Consider the following 16,211-nt stretch of genomic DNA (forward strand, 5'->3'; position numbering starts at 1 on the left):
ACAGATGACTCGGCTGCTTCCCACTGTTCTGCTTCTGGACCTGACAGAACAGGGTCTCGTGCAGTGTCCACGACTGGCTGCAGTTAAAGGGATTTTCCAGGATTACAAAACCCCATCCGCTTTGTTACAACCCTGATTACGGATCATCTCTGGTATTGCTGCTCCATTGCAGTAGGTGGAGCCGAGCTGCAGTACCACAAACTACCTGTAATCAGGGGGGTGCTGTTTTTTTGTTTGTTTAATCCTGGATAACCCTATTAACTTTGGTGCCAGTAAAACGATACATTAAGTGTGTTTGGTCGGGCGCTGCACCCAGTTTAGGTAACTTCCACAAAGTTGTACATTCTTCAGCGCCATCATTTCCTCTACAAGGCCACGGCAACCGAGCAGCACCTGGCGTGAGCCGCTTGTCAGTCGAAGGATTTTCTTACGCTGCTTATTAGGGGGCTTTCATTGCGATGCTTCCTAGATAACGCTGCCATTTGGGGCTGCAGTAAGGATGGTTGCAATGGCAGCCTGAAGCCAAGTAATGTCTTCGGGGCCTGGAAGCTCCAAAAAGTGCAATATAGTAGTAAAATAACTTTGAACTGACTTGTGTACCCCAAACTGGTGCAAATAACATTGTCCCGCAGATCTTGAGTCCCTCTTCAGCTCCATTGATGGTAATTAAAGAGCCGGCGTCGCTCTCCGGGAACCTGGGAAGTGTTTTCCCGGCTCCATTCATTCGCTCCTGATTTGCTTCGTCAGCAGAGTTCACGGCAATAACTGCACCGTCAGGGGAAAAGAAACGCAGGACTATAAATATCTCCCCGGATGCCCCCGCTGGATGCCAGGGCTGACGCCAGTGCAGAATCCAGCAGCGGGCACGGCCCGTCCTCATCGGGGGGTCTCTAATATCCCACCCATTGAGAGACGTCACATCCGTGGTATTGATGTCACTTGTCTGGTCGATCATACAGCGTAGTATAAAGTGGTCTCGGAGCTGTGGTAGTGATGTCAGTGGTCGGGGGGGGGGGGGCTTTGTGCTTTATCTTGTGGTCTAGTGAAGACACCTGCATGGCTTCTGGACAGTCTTGAGACCCCCACAAGGCGGTGTCTACTTTTTAGCTCCCTGAGCTTGGTGGGATAAGCTTTGCTGCTTTCCATCGTCCTGTATAATGGAACCAGTCATTCGAGGTCAATGAGGCCCAGGATTGTGGCCGACCCACACGTCGAGAGCCCCTCTGCCAAAGCCCAACGCACAGACAATAAGTCTTTGAGGTAAAGTTCTGCCCAATTCTTGGAAAGCCGGCGGGCCACAGATGGGACGCCATCACTTCTTCCTGAGTTGCAGCATAACTAGAAGTCAGGACCCCGTACTTTTTCCCCCCTCTGTGGGTCGCAAGCAGTACCTTGCACAGCCAAATGGCAGAAGGTGTCACTGTGCTGGTAGAAACGGGGGGTACAGCACTAAAGTAGCACTGTGGGATTTCATTCTTGGGTTTGTGGGTGATTTTCAGCTTTTAACCCCACTCCCCAGGAATTATTGAAAGGGTCCGTCTTGGGATTTAACCCTTTCCCTGCCAATCTCTGCAGATTTGCCAGCCAGCGCTGTGAAAAGGCCTTTTCTGTGCTTCACAAGTGTCCTCCATTGTAGAACCGGTTGCCATGACTTCAGGCGAAGCAGCGAGAAAAGCGAGGGCCCGAATCTGTGTCACATTAACCGCGGAGGGTGGGGGGGACGGTGTTTGGTAACGTCAATGTTGTCCGTATTCGTCTCCTTCGTTTCTCTTAACATTGAGGGCCACAAGTTTTTAGCTTTATCATATTGGACCCCTTTTGCTCCAGTCTTGGAGGGGGTGGGGGGATCTTAACATAGTAGTTCGAGTCCCAGTCGTTCCAGTATCCATGTTCAAGTGTTTAGAAGACTGATTTACATCGATTATTTTCAGAAAAGCATCAATTTTAAGGAGTTTTCCACCTTAATGTTTTGAAAGAAATCTGATCACTAAAGCACAAGTGAGTGTTCTCTGCCCTAGGAACAATGTCAGTTTTTGAATGCTGGTTGCTAGGAGACCGCTTGTTACAATCTATCCATCAGCAGCCTAACTGCCCTTGCTGCTCCTCTATCTCCTGGCCTTTAGTAATCAGATTTTTCTAAGGCTGTGTGCCCACGATCAGTGTTACTAACGCACCCAAAAACCGCATACAGAGGAACATATAGGTACAGGCAGCAGAGCAATTAAGAAGTTGCCCAATGCAAAGAGTTCACTAAAGTAATGTCCCACCCCCCACTTACACACTTCATGTGGCACTAAATGGTGTTCAGTCTTGAAATATGACGTGGGGTCTCCCCTTATTTTGGGTAACCAGACAAGTTAAAGCAGACATCTAGGGGCTGATATTATCAGGCTGGGAAGGTCCATGGTTATTAGACCCTTCCCAGCCTAAAAATACCAGCAGATAGATGCCTCTCACTAATAACCCCAGCTTTTGACAAATCACAGCTGTCCTCAACCCCAACTACCATTACCCCAATTGCCACTGCACCAGGGCAGTTGGGAAGAGCTAGGCAAAGCGCCAGAATTGGGGCATCTAAAGTGATGCGCCAATTCTGGGGCAGCTGCGTGGACCTTCCCAGCCTGATAATACCATATCACAGCTGTCTGCTTTACCTTGGCTGGTTATAAAAAAAAATAAGCTAAAATCACTCTTTATTGCCACATAAAAGGCACTAAAGGGTGCAAGTGTATATGTAAGGGGGTTGGACATTACTTTACTGAACTCTTTGCTTTGGGCAACTGCCTGTTTGCTCTGCTGCCTGTGTTTCAACCAACTTTATTAAGACAAAAACAAAGTGATCTGAGGAGCAGGATTCATGCGGAAATTCCGCTGTGTGAAAGCCTGAACACACTGATTGTGGGAATGCACCCTAAAAGTTCGCTCTTGTGTTTTATGACTTATTTTTTTTATTATTATTATTATGTGACAAGGACGTGATTAACCTTCCCTTCTTTTTTTTTTTCTCTTACAGATCTCTGCGTCAGATTTTAATTTCACTAAATTATTCTCAGCCTGGAAAATCTATTTTTTTCTTTAGTTTTTTTTTTTTTTTCCCATTGGGATCCCAGAAAGATGTCCCGCAGCCCCGAGGTGAAGGACGACCCCGTGGAATGCCCCCTTTGCATGGAGCCTTTGGAAATCGACGACATAAATTTTTTCCCTTGCACATGCGGATATCAGATTTGCCGCTTCTGTTGGCACCGTATACGCACAGACGAGAATGGGCTCTGTCCCGCATGCAGAAAGGTTAGAGGCGCCAAAATTACCGGGGGAGTGGGGTTTCTGCTATGGAAAAGCGATGTACTGCACAGCGCCGTTCACTGAGCTGTGGTCGTTCCTGGTACTGCAGCTTAGAGTTATACCCATGTGGGAAGCGTCTTGTGTAGCTTCGGGATGTCTCATGTTGTCTGTTACCCCCTCCTCAGCCATATCCAGAAGACCCCGCCGTCTACAAACCTCTCTCCCAGGAAGAACTACAGAGGATAAAGAACGAAAAGAAGCAAAAACAGAACGAGCGCAAACAGAAAATATCAGAAAACCGCAAACACTTGGCCAGCGTCCGCGTGGTGCAGAAAAACTTAGTCTTTGTAGTCGGCCTTTCACAGCGCCTCGCGGACCCAGAGGTGAGTGACCCCTCCCACCTCGAACTGAGAGGACCCCTTTAAATGTAAAAAGCCACATTGGGAAATGCTGTTTGCATCAATTGTCATATGGGCATCAGGCTTTGTGGATGGTCAGCTGTTCAGAAACACTAATACCGTATTACATCTCAGTGGGCGGAGCTAAGAATCCCCGTGTCATGCTCCGCCCTCTTAATTACGCTCAGGGCTGTTCCTTATGGAGTCACCCTCTAAAGCCAGAAATGTAAGCACTGCGCGTTCAGCAACAGATTGCTTGCTGATGGTTTCCAGCTAGCAACGGATACCTCTTGTTGAAAAATAGATTTTATAAAACTATACTGTAATATAAAATTTTTCTCTTAAAGGGGATGTCCGTTATTTTTTTTATTTTTATTTTTTATTTTTTTTTACGATTTCTCTCCATTTCTAGGTTTTAAAACGGCCAGAATATTTCGGGAAGTTCGGTAAAATACACAAAGTCGTCATCAACAACAGCACGTCCTATGCAGGCTCACAGGTCGGTACCTCTCCTCGTACTCTGAATTAATTGCCAATTTTTTTTTTTTTTGGGGGGGGGGGAGCTGTGTGGCCGCCAAAAAGGCTGCAGTGACAAGTCTCACATCATCCGGCTTTCTAGCCTCCATATACGACTATTATCTTCCTTTTAATTCATGGGGAGGAGAAGAGCCAAAGGAGCCCTTGTTTATTTAAAGGGGATTTCCAAAAATTTGCCTTTGATGGTTTATCCTTTAGGATTGGAGGCGCCCCCCCCACCGGATCAGCTGATTGCTAAGCTACAAAATATATGGGGTCGTGCCTGGTGTACAGTGAAGATTGGAGGGGCCGGGGTACGCAATCCCCCTAAGTCAGACCCGAAAGATTGGTTGTGGGCACGTATAGTTTGGTTCAGGGGAGCACAGTTCACGGATGTCTGTATTCGGCCCTAATCTCTGTACATAACTTGGCGTAAAGTTTGTAAAAAGTTTTCAAAAATTTCTCTTTCCTTGTTCACTCTCAGGGTCCAAGTGCCAGCGCGTATGTAACGTACATCCGATCAGAAGACGCACTTCGAGCGATACAATGTGTCAACAACGTGGTGGTCGACGGCAGAACGCTCAAGGTAACGTGCAGCCGTAAAGCAAAATTCTGACCCTCTTTTATTTATTTATTTTTTCTCCCTTTTGTTTTAGTTTCTCTCTTCCTCTTTTTGTTTTTCTTTTCTCCCACCCTCTTTGTTTTTTTCTAGTAGTCAGTTTTTATATATCTTTAATAGCGGCTGTAGATGCTGGTCTCCTGCTAATATGAAGGGTTAAATTACTGCCGGGAACGTTAAATTGGCGCCATTGCATCTTCATTCTCTGCCACCACTGATAGTACAGTCCCAGTGAGGGCCAGACAAGATGGGAGCTCTCCCGTCTGCAGAGCATCTCTGCTTCTTCTGACAGCACCATCTTTCTTTTTTATGTCTTAAAGGCATCTTTAGGCACCACGAAATATTGCAGTTACTTCTTAAAAAACATGCAGTGTCCAAAGCCGGACTGTATGTATCTACACGAGCTGGGGGACGAGGCGGCCAGCTTTACAAAAGAAGAAATGCAGGTGAGTGAGCGGAGCGCGCAGGACATGGACGGAAGGAGCCGCAGTGAGGGGTGTGGTGGCCGTGATCACGTATCTGGGGCTGAGGTGTCGGTGCTGGTTCTGATTATAGGGCTTGGTTTATGGAGGCTCGTAAACTGGCGGAACGAGATGTGCGGCCGGCGGCCACGGAACTGCTAATTGCTCCTGTAATTGCATGTAATGAGGCCATTAGCACAGTGCTAATCACACAACCTGCGAGTTATGGGAGATGGGACCGGCTGTGATCGGTACAGTCACTGTGATCAGTACCAGCAAACTCCCCCACAGATACTGAGGCCTGTGCCTCATATGTTTTACCCATTCTTCCTTCCTTTCCATCCTTCTTCTTGTTTTCTGTTTTTATTTCTTCTTTTTTTTTTTACTTCTCTTTTTTTTCTTTTTTCGTTCCTATTCTTTTTTTTTTTTCCCCTTCCCTTTTTTTCTCTTTATTCCTTCCTCTATTTTTTTTTCTTTCCTCCCTCCCTTTCTTTCTTTCATCTTCTTTATTTTCTTTTTTCGTTTTCTCTTTCCTTCCTCCTTCCCTCCCTTTCTTTCTTTCTTTTTGATTCTTTTTATATTTTTTCCTTTCCATTCCTTTTTTCTTTCCTTCCTCCCCTCTCTCTCCATTTTTCTCCTTTCTTCCTTCCATCCCGAGTTCCTTTCCTCTTTAGCACCTCTCCCATCTTTTGCTCCTGGGTACGATGCCGGCCCTTCTGACTCCCCGGGCTCGCACCCTAGACCCCCAGCTCATCGTGCATATACCGTGCTGGACGCTCTGACCCCGAACCTTCCCGTCTCTTCTGGCTGCTGATTGTGGGAGAATATTCACAGTTGGCACCGATGGGGGAGAATGGTGTACAGTTTATTAAGTTGCTAATTTCCTCACCCTCCTCCTTCCGCAGGCGGGTAAACATCAGGAATACGAGCAGAAGTTGCTTCAGGAACTCTACAAACTAAATCCGAACTTCTTACAGTTGTCTACGGGTACAGTCGACAAGAACAAAAACAAAGTAACGCCCCTACAGAGGTACGATGTGTAAGTACTGGTGACCGCGTGCCCTTATCGGCCCGTCCCATATGATGCAGACCTGGCCCCGGGGCTGGTTGTGCCTCCTGTATATTCAGGGGTGTGATTGTTTTCTCAGGGTTTATTTGTCAGGCCCTTCTGATATTGTCCGTTCCAGTAATAGTTAATGGGATATCGTTCTTTTATTGTGGGAGCGGGCACAGTCACATGTGCGACTCCTTTAAGAGTTATAACAGGCTCTGTATACAGCAGTAGTGCCTTGCTGCCCCCTGCAGGCCATCAGTGGTATTACATTGTCATACCTGTTTAGTTTTAGACTTCACAGGAAGGAAATATTGAATCATATGCGACTCAGTGGTCATTCGGCTTTGCCGGCCCCTCTTCATAAGAGGCAATAATTGGGTACATGAAGCTCCTTCCTGCCAGGCCAGTCTGACATGTTTCATAGAGCTCGGGGCTCGTGTCATTAGTGAAAACATTGCCGCCGTTCCCTGCCCGCTCCCTAATATACAGGTCACGCTTTCTTCTTCTGCTTATTTGGATGGTTTTAGTATCTGGACGTCATGTTAGAAGGACCTGTAACCAGTAAGGTTCTACTCTTCAAAAGTAGCTAAAAAGTTTAGAAACTTTATAAAAACTTTCCTTTAACGTTGGGGGGGGGGCGAAGCGGGCAGTTGTCAAACTCTGACAGCGGCATTAACAATGCTCCGGCGAGGGGGAGCGCCACTCTATGCTCCTGTGACTTTATCGTGGATCATCGATGGGTTGCTATGAAAGCAAGGGGTCTTTTGAAGACCCCAATGCCTGTCATTACAGAGCTCCCTTGAATCCCTCTCTGTGGCCGAGATTCAAAGATGACCGTGATTTTTGCTATGCAGAGTAATATTGTGTTACTGTACATAGCAAAAGCGATCAGACATTCAAGTCCCCTAAGGGGACTAACAATAACAGTGAAAAGTTTAAAGAAAAAATTAAAACAAGTTAAAATCATCCATTAAAGATAAAAATACACACGTGGTATCGCCGCGTTCAGTAAAGTCCGATCTATCAAAATATAAAAATAATTAACCCCCGCAATATCAAAATTTATGGGGGCAATAGCAAAAAAAAAAAGTTGATAGATCGCGGTTCCGTCTCGGAATGTTCGCGGGGTTTATGTGCACAGGGTCATGTGATCTAACGGCTGAGTTCCCACGATGCTTTGCTCCCTGCGGTAACAAGTAGAAACCAACAGAATTTGTTCTTTTAGCTTCGGGTGTCAACAGAGAGTAAAAACTTTCACATCCTTACAAAAGGAGGAGAGGATCAGGCACATCTGAAGTCACGCAGAAACGGAGTTCTCCTTTAAGCTGCCACAATTACATACATACATTTTTTTTTTTATGGGGTTGTCCAGGATTAGAAAAGAGGAGAGTCCTACAATCCAGAAATTCTGATAATCTGCAATATAAAGTGGAAGATTAAGCCAAGAGAGACTTGGAAAAAAAAAAAAAAAAAGCAATTATTATTTATTTTTTTTTTTTAATCTTCGGCTTTGTCCCGATAATCCAGAATGTCTGACTATCTGGCACTTGTCCTGTACCCATGATTGTCTGTGTGTATAGATATGGCAACATAATCTTCCTTTGTTCACCAACGGACCTGTTAAATCTTGACCGGCCCATTAGATAAGGTTACAGTGGCACAGAGTATTTCAGGAGTGGCTGGATAGTCCACTGCCTGGAGGGGGGGGGTCTGTGGTGGAGTGCAGAAGACGGTCGGAGCCTAGCGGTAGAGTAGAGACTGAAAATGGAGGGAGGGAAGGGAGCGGATGACTTCAACAGCACAGAGGATTTCAGGAGGTGAGTGTGACTGCCCTGCTGGAGGGGGTGTGAGGGTGGAGTGCAGGAGGGGATTTGATACTGGTGGAGAAAAGACTGGAAATAATAAAAGGGGGGGGTTAAGGGAGGAGACCACTTAAGCAGCACAGAGGATTTCAGACGGGGGGGGGGGCAGTTACCCGTCCACTCATGGGGATGATGTTGGTGAAAGCTTTAAAGCTTCCACCAGCATTACAGAGTATTTCAGGAGCGGACGAAGAGTCCTGCCTGGAGGGGGCAGTGGTGGAGTAGATAAATTCAGCAGCACAGAGTATTTCAGGGTGGCTCTGGATTTCTGGTCTCACGGTCTATCGCTTTTCACGACCTCTGGGGCTCGAGACTTTCCGTCCTGTTTTCCCTTTTTTTTTTCACTTGTATTTTTTGCTTTTATTTTTTTGCACGTTCTGGTTTAATTTCTTCATCGCTTTTTTTTTTTTTTCCTTTCTGTTTTTGTACTTTTCCCCTTTTTTTATTTATTTTTTTATTTTTTAGACCCAACAGTAATAACAAAGACTCGTGGCCATCATTACAGAGCTCGGGCCGGTCCAGCAATGGTTTAACACTGGAACACAGGAAATCGCCTCCCATATTAGACAATGGCTTAGATCCAGACCATTTGACTCCAGACGGGCCAGACTCAGACTTTGGGTAATTGAGCTACCTCATCCTCTTTTTTTGGGTGGTTCACTTTTCTTATAAACCCCCCCCCATTCCGTTCCTCGCTTCCACTTCCTTTCTTCGTTCTCTGGTGGTCTTCCATCCCGTCTTGTCCCCCTCTTGTTCCATTGTGACATCATTTCACATTTTTTCCTTTTTAGTGACTTTGCTTCTAAATCGTTGCCTGGGGTGGTGGACATTTGGCGGTAATAGGTAGGGGGAAGACCAGGACCCTACCTTAACCAGTGTGGCCCACTTTCTGCAAGTTTTTGCACCATGACTCCGACTTAGATTGTTATTGCTTTGCTCCGTAATAGTAGCCAATACACAAGGATCCTAAAAAATATGCCCTTCTCCGTAGCTGAGATATGCTAAGCGTAATTTTTCTAAATCTGCATAGTCTGTTACATATAGTGCTGGCAGAAATCTCATGAGATGCCAGGCTTGGGATTGCAATTGCTTTTCTCCATAATAGTAGCCAATCCCTAAGGATCCTAAAAAAATGCCCTTCTCTATAGCTGAGATATGATAATCATTGCTTTTCCAAATCTGCATAGTCTGGTACATATAGTGCTGGAAGAAATCTCATAAGATGCAATTGCTTTTCTTTGTAATGGTAGCCAATCCCTGGGGATTTTGGAAGTATACCCTCTTCTCCCCAGCTGAGATCTGCTAATCATGGCTTTTCCATATCTGCATAGTCTGGTACATATAGTGCTGGCAGAAGTCTCATAAGAGTCCCCAATCATAGGAAAATGCAGTAACAATCCAGTTTGCAGTTACTAAAGGACTAATTCGTTAAGGTAACATGCTTTATCACAATCCTTCCCCATAGTTGATAGATGAACTCGTAGGAAATGTTAAAGGGGTTGTCCCATAAGCAACATAAGTTACCTGTTCACCTTCTCCCACACCAAACACAAGAGTGGGGGATGAGGGTGTCCAGAAATCCGCTGTGTGAATGGAGTGCTAATGGGCGTGTGTAGTTTATATGACTGGCGGTCCCAAATGCTCATTAACCCTCCATTCACACAATGCACCCCCCCCCCCCCCCATTTTTGTGATCAGTACGACCCATAAAGGAGCTCAATTCAGGTCCCAGAACCAAAGCTTGGGAGGCTGAACACTACGCCTGTCATCCAACTGAAAAGGATGTTATGGGAGGAGCTTGGTGAAGTAATCCTACCGCTCTCAGCCAATCAGCATTGCTGAGAACTCGCTCTGTGACACTGATTGGCTGAGAGGTGCTAACTGTCCTTTTCAGTTGCATGCCAGCTTTATACACACTCTCTAGGGAGAACGTTGAGATCATTCTTTATTTCTTGACTTTCTGACCCCTTTTCTTTACTTTAGATGTAGTTTCCCCTCCTCCATTGAAGTAGCTTTTTATTCCTTCACCTCCACCTGACTGTTTTTTTGTTTTTTATCCACTTTTTGCCGCTTAAAAATCCTGTTTCTCGCAAATTTTCAGGCTGTTGTGGGAATCCGCAGAGCATAATGTTTCCAAATTTGGCAGGGTCATAGAGGACGATACAAGGTACGTACAGATAATCACATTTTTTTTTTTTTTTTTTCCCCTCCATGGATCTGAATTATTACCCCCTAGATCAAAGGGGTTCAGGACTCCAGCATTAGCTCGCTCCGATCGCTGCTGTTAACTATTTATATGCTGCTGGACTTCATAGAATATTATTTTCTCATTTCTTTATTGCAGTATATAGAAGAATAGCAGGTTAAAAAATAAATGTAGATTAAAAATAAACATAAAAATGAACATAAAAAAATTAAAATGTAAAAAAAAAAATAGCCTAAAAATTAACATCATTATCCAAGTTTAAAAACTGTTTTTCAATAATTAAAAATTAATTTGTCGCCGAGTCTAAAAAAATTTGATCTATCTGAATATAAAATTAGTTAAAAACTTATATGAAAAAATGAAAAGTCAGAATTTCCATTTTTCTGATGCTGCAGCTCCCTCAAAAAAAACAAAAAAAAAACACATGGGTCTTGAATATGATGAAAAATTTAAGCTGAACAACCCTAGGATAGTCCCATCGGTATCAGTTCAGTGAGGGTCGGGCTCTCGGTACCTCCATAAGCCCCCCCCCCCCATCCTACCGCTAATTAAAGGGGCAGAGGAGCTCCTTCATTGCTTACCCCAAGCACAGCGCCATTCCTCCAGTAGTGGTGGCGCCTGGTATTACAACTCAACAGCATTTCGGTTTGAGCTGTATTATCGGACTAAGCACGATTTTTTAGAATCTGGGAGTACCCCCTTTAGTCAGTGTTCTGCTCACAGACCTCTTCTTCCTCCATTTCCTCACTATATTACTTAGTAGTTCTGCTCTGCACCCTTCTCCTATATCTGCCGCCCCATGTGATGTGTATCTTCTAAACCCGATCGTAAGTGATCAGGTGCCAGGACCTGCTATTGTAGTCTCGGGGCACAGCCCACTGTCATCCCGGACCCCCGTACGATTCCGACATCTAGCGTGACCGTGACTTCCTGTCTGATATAACAGACTGTAGTCTTTTTTGTTTGTTTGTTTGTTTTTTTTTTTCCATACCATCGATCATTTCTACCGAATTCTGCGTGAGTTTTAGTGGTAGTAGTTTGTATGAATGTGTCAGTCACTTCTATAGGAGACTGTAATTTGCAGATTATCAGAAGTTCTGGACAAAAGGAATGTAACAGTGTTTTTAACTTTTTTCAGAACTTTTATGCACTAAGTTTTCACTTTTTTTTTCACGCAGTGCTCGCTTGTACTAATTTCTCAGTAGTTTCATTGGGGTGGGAAACTAGTGACAGGCGAGCGAGGCTGTCTCCCTCGCTCCGCCGGACGGAAGGGCGAGCGAGCGACGCCGGCTCCCTCGCTCCGCCGGACGGAAGGGCGAGCGAGCGACGCCGGCTCCCTCGCTCCGCCGGACGGAAGGGCGAGCGAGCGACGCCGGCTCCCTCGCTCCGCCGGACGGAAGGGCGAGCGAGCGACGCCGGCTCCCTCGCTCCGCCGGACGGAAGGGCGAGCGAGCGACGCCGGCTCCCTCGCTCCGCCGGACGGAAGGGCGAGCGAGCGACGCCGGCTCCCTCGCTCCGCCGGACGGAAGGGCGAGCGAGCGACGCCGGCTCCCTCTCTCCGCCGGACGGAAGGGCGAGCGAGCGAGCGACGCCGGCTCCCTCTCTCCGCCGGACGGAAGGGCGAGCGAGCGACGCCGGCTCCCTCTCTCCGCCGGACGGAAGGGCGAGCGAGCGACGCCGGCTCCCTCTCTCCGCCGGACGGAAGGGCGAGCGAGCGACGCCGGCTCCCTCTCTCCGCCGGACGGAAGGGCGAGCGAGCGACGCCGGCTCCCTCTCTCCGCCGGACGGAAGGGCGAGCGAGCGACGCCGGCTCCCTCTCTCCGCCGGACGGAAGGGCGAGCGAGCGACGCCGGCTCCCTCGCTCCGCCGGACGGAAGGGCGAGCGAGCGACGCCGGCTCCCTCGCTCCGCCGGACGGAAGGGCGAGCGGGCGACGACGGCTCCCTCGCTCCGCCAAGTGGGCAGTAATGAGGACGAGAGAGCGATCTCTTTAACACACCCCCCCCCCCCCCCCGTAACCGATTCTTTCAGTCTCCCCTCCTATTTCACAGCTGCCACCCATGTTCCTGCAGCGGGGGGCGGCTCACCGCTCAGCTTGGTGCCTGTAGGGCCGGTAGGAGATGACTACTTTCCTGGCATCAGCCTTTGTGTCTTCCAATGAAGACTGCGAGTACAAAAATCATTCAACCTGGATTTCTCCATTCACCTCCAAAGCTGCTTTCATATTTTGTTAAGTCTCCCTTAGAAAGCGACAGCAGACCTGCTGGTCCTCGCTGTCAGACACCCGGCGGTAAACTTTGAAATCAGCTTTAGATGTGAATAGAGAAGGAAAGTTCAAGGTGAGGAAAAGGTTTTTGAAGTAGATTCCCCTTTAAATGTTTTCAGACTTTGCTCTTCTAATAATGAGTGCTATCACAACGTTTTTATTGACTACAGGACGAAGTTTATGTATCTCGGCGGCGAGCGCAGAAATGATCTGTCTATTAATCGTACTGTCACTTTTCTAAAAAAAAAAAAAAAAATGTTTTTTTTTCCAGTTCTGTCGACAAATCATCAGAGTCATTGAGTATAGGGAACGGCGATAACCTTCAACAGGTGAGTGAAAATGGGACAAAGAGGTCAAAGACAGTCTGATAGTATTAGAAATCCTTATTGGGCTGTTATTCAAACCTACAACTTGTTTCACAACATAATGTGAAATGATATTGCTTTCTAGTAAGTGTTTCACATCAGAGATTGATTCACAGCTACACTGCTCAGTACTGCTGTATAATGCTGCTTCTACTAAATAGACAGGAGAGCAGGAATCTTATGTCTGTGTGTAGTGTATGGGAGCTGGATTCACAATCACACTTATTGCTATTGCTGTATGATGTCATCTATGCTGCTTCTGCCGAATAGAAGCAGGAGCCGATGTCTATGGGAGCTGGATTCACAGCTACACTACTCAGTATTGCTGTATAATGTCCTCCATGCTTCCACTGCTTCTGGTAAATGGAGACTGGAGAGCAAGACTTCCTCATGTCTGTGTGCAGTTTATGGGAGCTTGATTCCCAGCTACACTGCTCAGTACTACTGTATAAAATCATTCATGCTGCCACAGCTTCTGCTAAAGGTAGCAGGAATCAATCATGTCAGTCTGTGCAGTGCATGGGAGCTGGATTCACAGCTATACTGCTCAGTTTTTCTGTATAATGTCCTCCATGCTGCTTCGGCTAAATAGAGGATGGGGAGCAGGAATCCCTCATGTCAGTGTGGCCAGTTTATGGAAGCTAGATTAACAGCTGTACTGCTCAGTACTGCTGTATAATGTATTCAATGCTGCCACTGCTTCTGCTAAATTGAGTGGGGAGAAAGAATCCCTCGTGTGTGTGCGCAGTTTATGGGCGCGTGATTCACAGCTACTTTGCTCAGTACTGTTCTATAATGCTGAGGAACATCATGTCTGTGTGTGGTGTATGGGAGCTGGATTCACAGCTACTGATTAGTATTGCTTTATGATGTCATCTATGCTGCATGATGTCATCTATGCTGCTTCAGCTAAATAGAAACGGGAGCAGAACATGGATTCACAGCTACACTGCTCTGTATTGCTGTATAATGTCCTCCATGTTTCCACTGCTTTTGGTACATAGAGAAAGAGGAGCAACATTCCCTCATGTATGGGAGCTTGATTCACAGCTACACTGCTCAGTACTGCTGTGTAATGTATTCAATGCTGCCACTGCTTCTGCTAAATTGAGAGGGGAGCAGGAATCCCTCCTGTCTTTGTGTGCCGTTTATGGGAGCTTGATTCACAGCTACACTGCTCAGTATTGTATAATGTCCCTCTCAGATAATATTGGCAATAATCAAGCAAAAAAAAAATGTTAGAAACAAAAAAACAAACAAAACTTTTTACTATATCAAATGAATGTTTGCTTTTTGTGTCTTATTTCTTCCCAGATATTACCAAGCGACACCCCATCACCTCCGCCAGGTTTGTCAAAACCCAACCCCACCGTCCCCATCAGTTCAGCCAATCACAGTGCGAGGTCTCCTTTCGAAGACACCATGACAGAATCACAATCTCTTTTCTCGGACAACTTCAGGCATCCAAACCCCATCCCCAGTGGTCTCCCGACGTTTCCTAGTTCCCCACAGACATCCAGTGAATGGCCCACAGCTCCAGAACCACAAAGTCTTTTCACATCAGGTATCTAGAATGTCTTTTACCTCCCAGTAATACATGCTTGAATTTAAGGATGCTGTTTCTTACACCAGCTCTAATGTATCAGCACAGCTTCATTCCTGGACTGACCTTCTTTTTCGACTGCTTATGTTAAGAGATTAACCTCTTCACTGCTGATATACTGCCGGGGGAGTGAGGGAGAATAAGACACTCCTCAGCAACAGAGTCTGATTCATTCTGTCTTTCGCAAACTTTGTGCTTTCCTCCCTAGCTTTAATGTATTGGCACAGCTTCATTCCTTATCTGATTTTCTCCTACATCTGATGAGGCATTGTTTCTCTCTTGTGCTGATAGACATGATGCTAAGGAGAGTGTGATCTTTTTTTCCCTGGCTATTTTCCTCTCTACACTGATATGTAGCTTGTGTTTTTTGCCCCTTCCCCTGGCAGAGTGTTCATGTGCTTTCTTTCCAGTCAACTAGCTCTTATGTATCAGCACAGCTTCATTCCTGGATTGACTTAATCCTTTTACATTTTATGAGGGATTGACTCTATCCTGTGCCAATAAATACAGATGGGGAGCGAGGAAAAGTAAGATGCTCCTTAGCAATAGTCTTCCATGGGTGCTTTCCTCTCGAGCTTGTCTCTTTCATCCCTTCCAATGGCAGAGTGCGTGTGCTTTCCTTCTTATCCACTAGCTTTTATATATCAGCACAGCTTCATTCCTGTGATTTCTTTTTTTTTTTTTTTTTTCTTCTACATCTCATGAGGGATCAATTTTACCTTGTGCTGATCAACAAGATGCTGAGGAGTGAAGGATTTCGCTCCCCCTGCAGAGTCTGCCACCCTTTCCTCTCTACACTGATAAATAACCTGTGTCTTGCACCCTTTCTTCCCTATCCACTAGCTCTAGCACTTCAGCACCGCTTTATTCCTGCACTGACGTCTTCAGCCTATGAGGGAAATGATTACGACGATGACTTTCCCTCTCCCTCCTCCCACAGAGTCTGTCATACACTGATATACAGCCTATGCGCTTCACTTCTGTCCCCCTAGCTTTATAGATCTATATCATACATGATAGTGATCTTCCCTTTCTGAAGACTTAAATGCTTTACTCCCTCACTTATTACGTGTGCTCTGTGCAGCCACCCCCTTCTCCTCCCTGCTGCTGTCTCTAACACTGAAAGAAGGGAGGGGTTGAGAGAGCTGCACACTGCTCAAATGGCAGAAACAGCAGCACAACGGACTATGTACAGGAGTTGCACAGACTCTACATCGGCAAATTGGTAGAAAGTAGTTGATGAAGAGTACAGAAAGCTGCTTTAATTTTAATTTAAATTTAATTTAATGAACCAAAAAAAATAATGTAAAACTACTTGCATTTCCTCCCCTCCTTTTTTATTTTTTAACCATAACCCTTTTTATTGATTTATATTGTCGTACTTTGGTTACCAATATGATGTAATCAGTGTGTATCATCATGACATCATAGTCTCCTATTTTTCCTCGGTAGTTGAACTAAACAGTAATAATAACTTATCATAATAAATTATTATAGGTAAAAGGGGTGTGGGGATGATAGATTAATTGACACTGCGACTGTATGATGATAAAGACCTGGGACTGGTCAAAAAGTTTACC

The 16,211-nt window shown here is 45.9% G+C and overlaps 1 protein-coding gene across 9 annotated transcripts in view; it reads left to right on the forward strand.

Annotated features, from left to right (window-relative positions):
- The window catches only part of CNOT4 (CCR4-NOT transcription complex subunit 4), a 35,860-nt gene that overhangs the window by 8,141 nt on the left and 11,508 nt on the right, over positions 1 to 16,211 (forward strand). For 2 of the 9 annotated variants that reach the window (XM_073650196.1, XM_073650200.1), the window contains exons 2-11: positions 3,014 to 3,288; positions 3,468 to 3,665; positions 4,093 to 4,179; positions 4,681 to 4,782; positions 5,136 to 5,261; positions 6,182 to 6,315; positions 8,658 to 8,813; positions 10,294 to 10,359; positions 12,935 to 12,992; positions 14,343 to 14,592. In XM_073650196.1, the coding sequence (XP_073506297.1) occupies positions 3,115 to 3,288; positions 3,468 to 3,665; positions 4,093 to 4,179; positions 4,681 to 4,782; positions 5,136 to 5,261; positions 6,182 to 6,315; positions 8,658 to 8,813; positions 10,294 to 10,359; positions 12,935 to 12,992; positions 14,343 to 14,592 (1,351 nt within the window). In that variant the 5' untranslated portion in view covers positions 3,014 to 3,114. The remainder of the gene's footprint in view (positions 1 to 3,013; positions 3,289 to 3,467; positions 3,666 to 4,092; positions 4,180 to 4,680; positions 4,783 to 5,135; positions 5,262 to 6,181; positions 6,316 to 8,657; positions 8,814 to 10,293; positions 10,360 to 12,934; positions 12,993 to 14,342; positions 14,593 to 16,211) is intronic. The other 7 variants (XM_073650201.1, XM_073650203.1, XM_073650202.1 and 4 more) reach the window with 5 other exon arrangements.

The sequence above is a fragment of the Phyllobates terribilis genome, unplaced genomic scaffold (assembly GCF_046119375.1).
Source record: "Phyllobates terribilis strain yellow unplaced genomic scaffold, ASM4611937v1 Scaffold_10__3_contigs__length_209671492, whole genome shotgun sequence".
Taxonomy (NCBI): Eukaryota; Metazoa; Chordata; class Amphibia; order Anura; family Dendrobatidae; genus Phyllobates; species Phyllobates terribilis.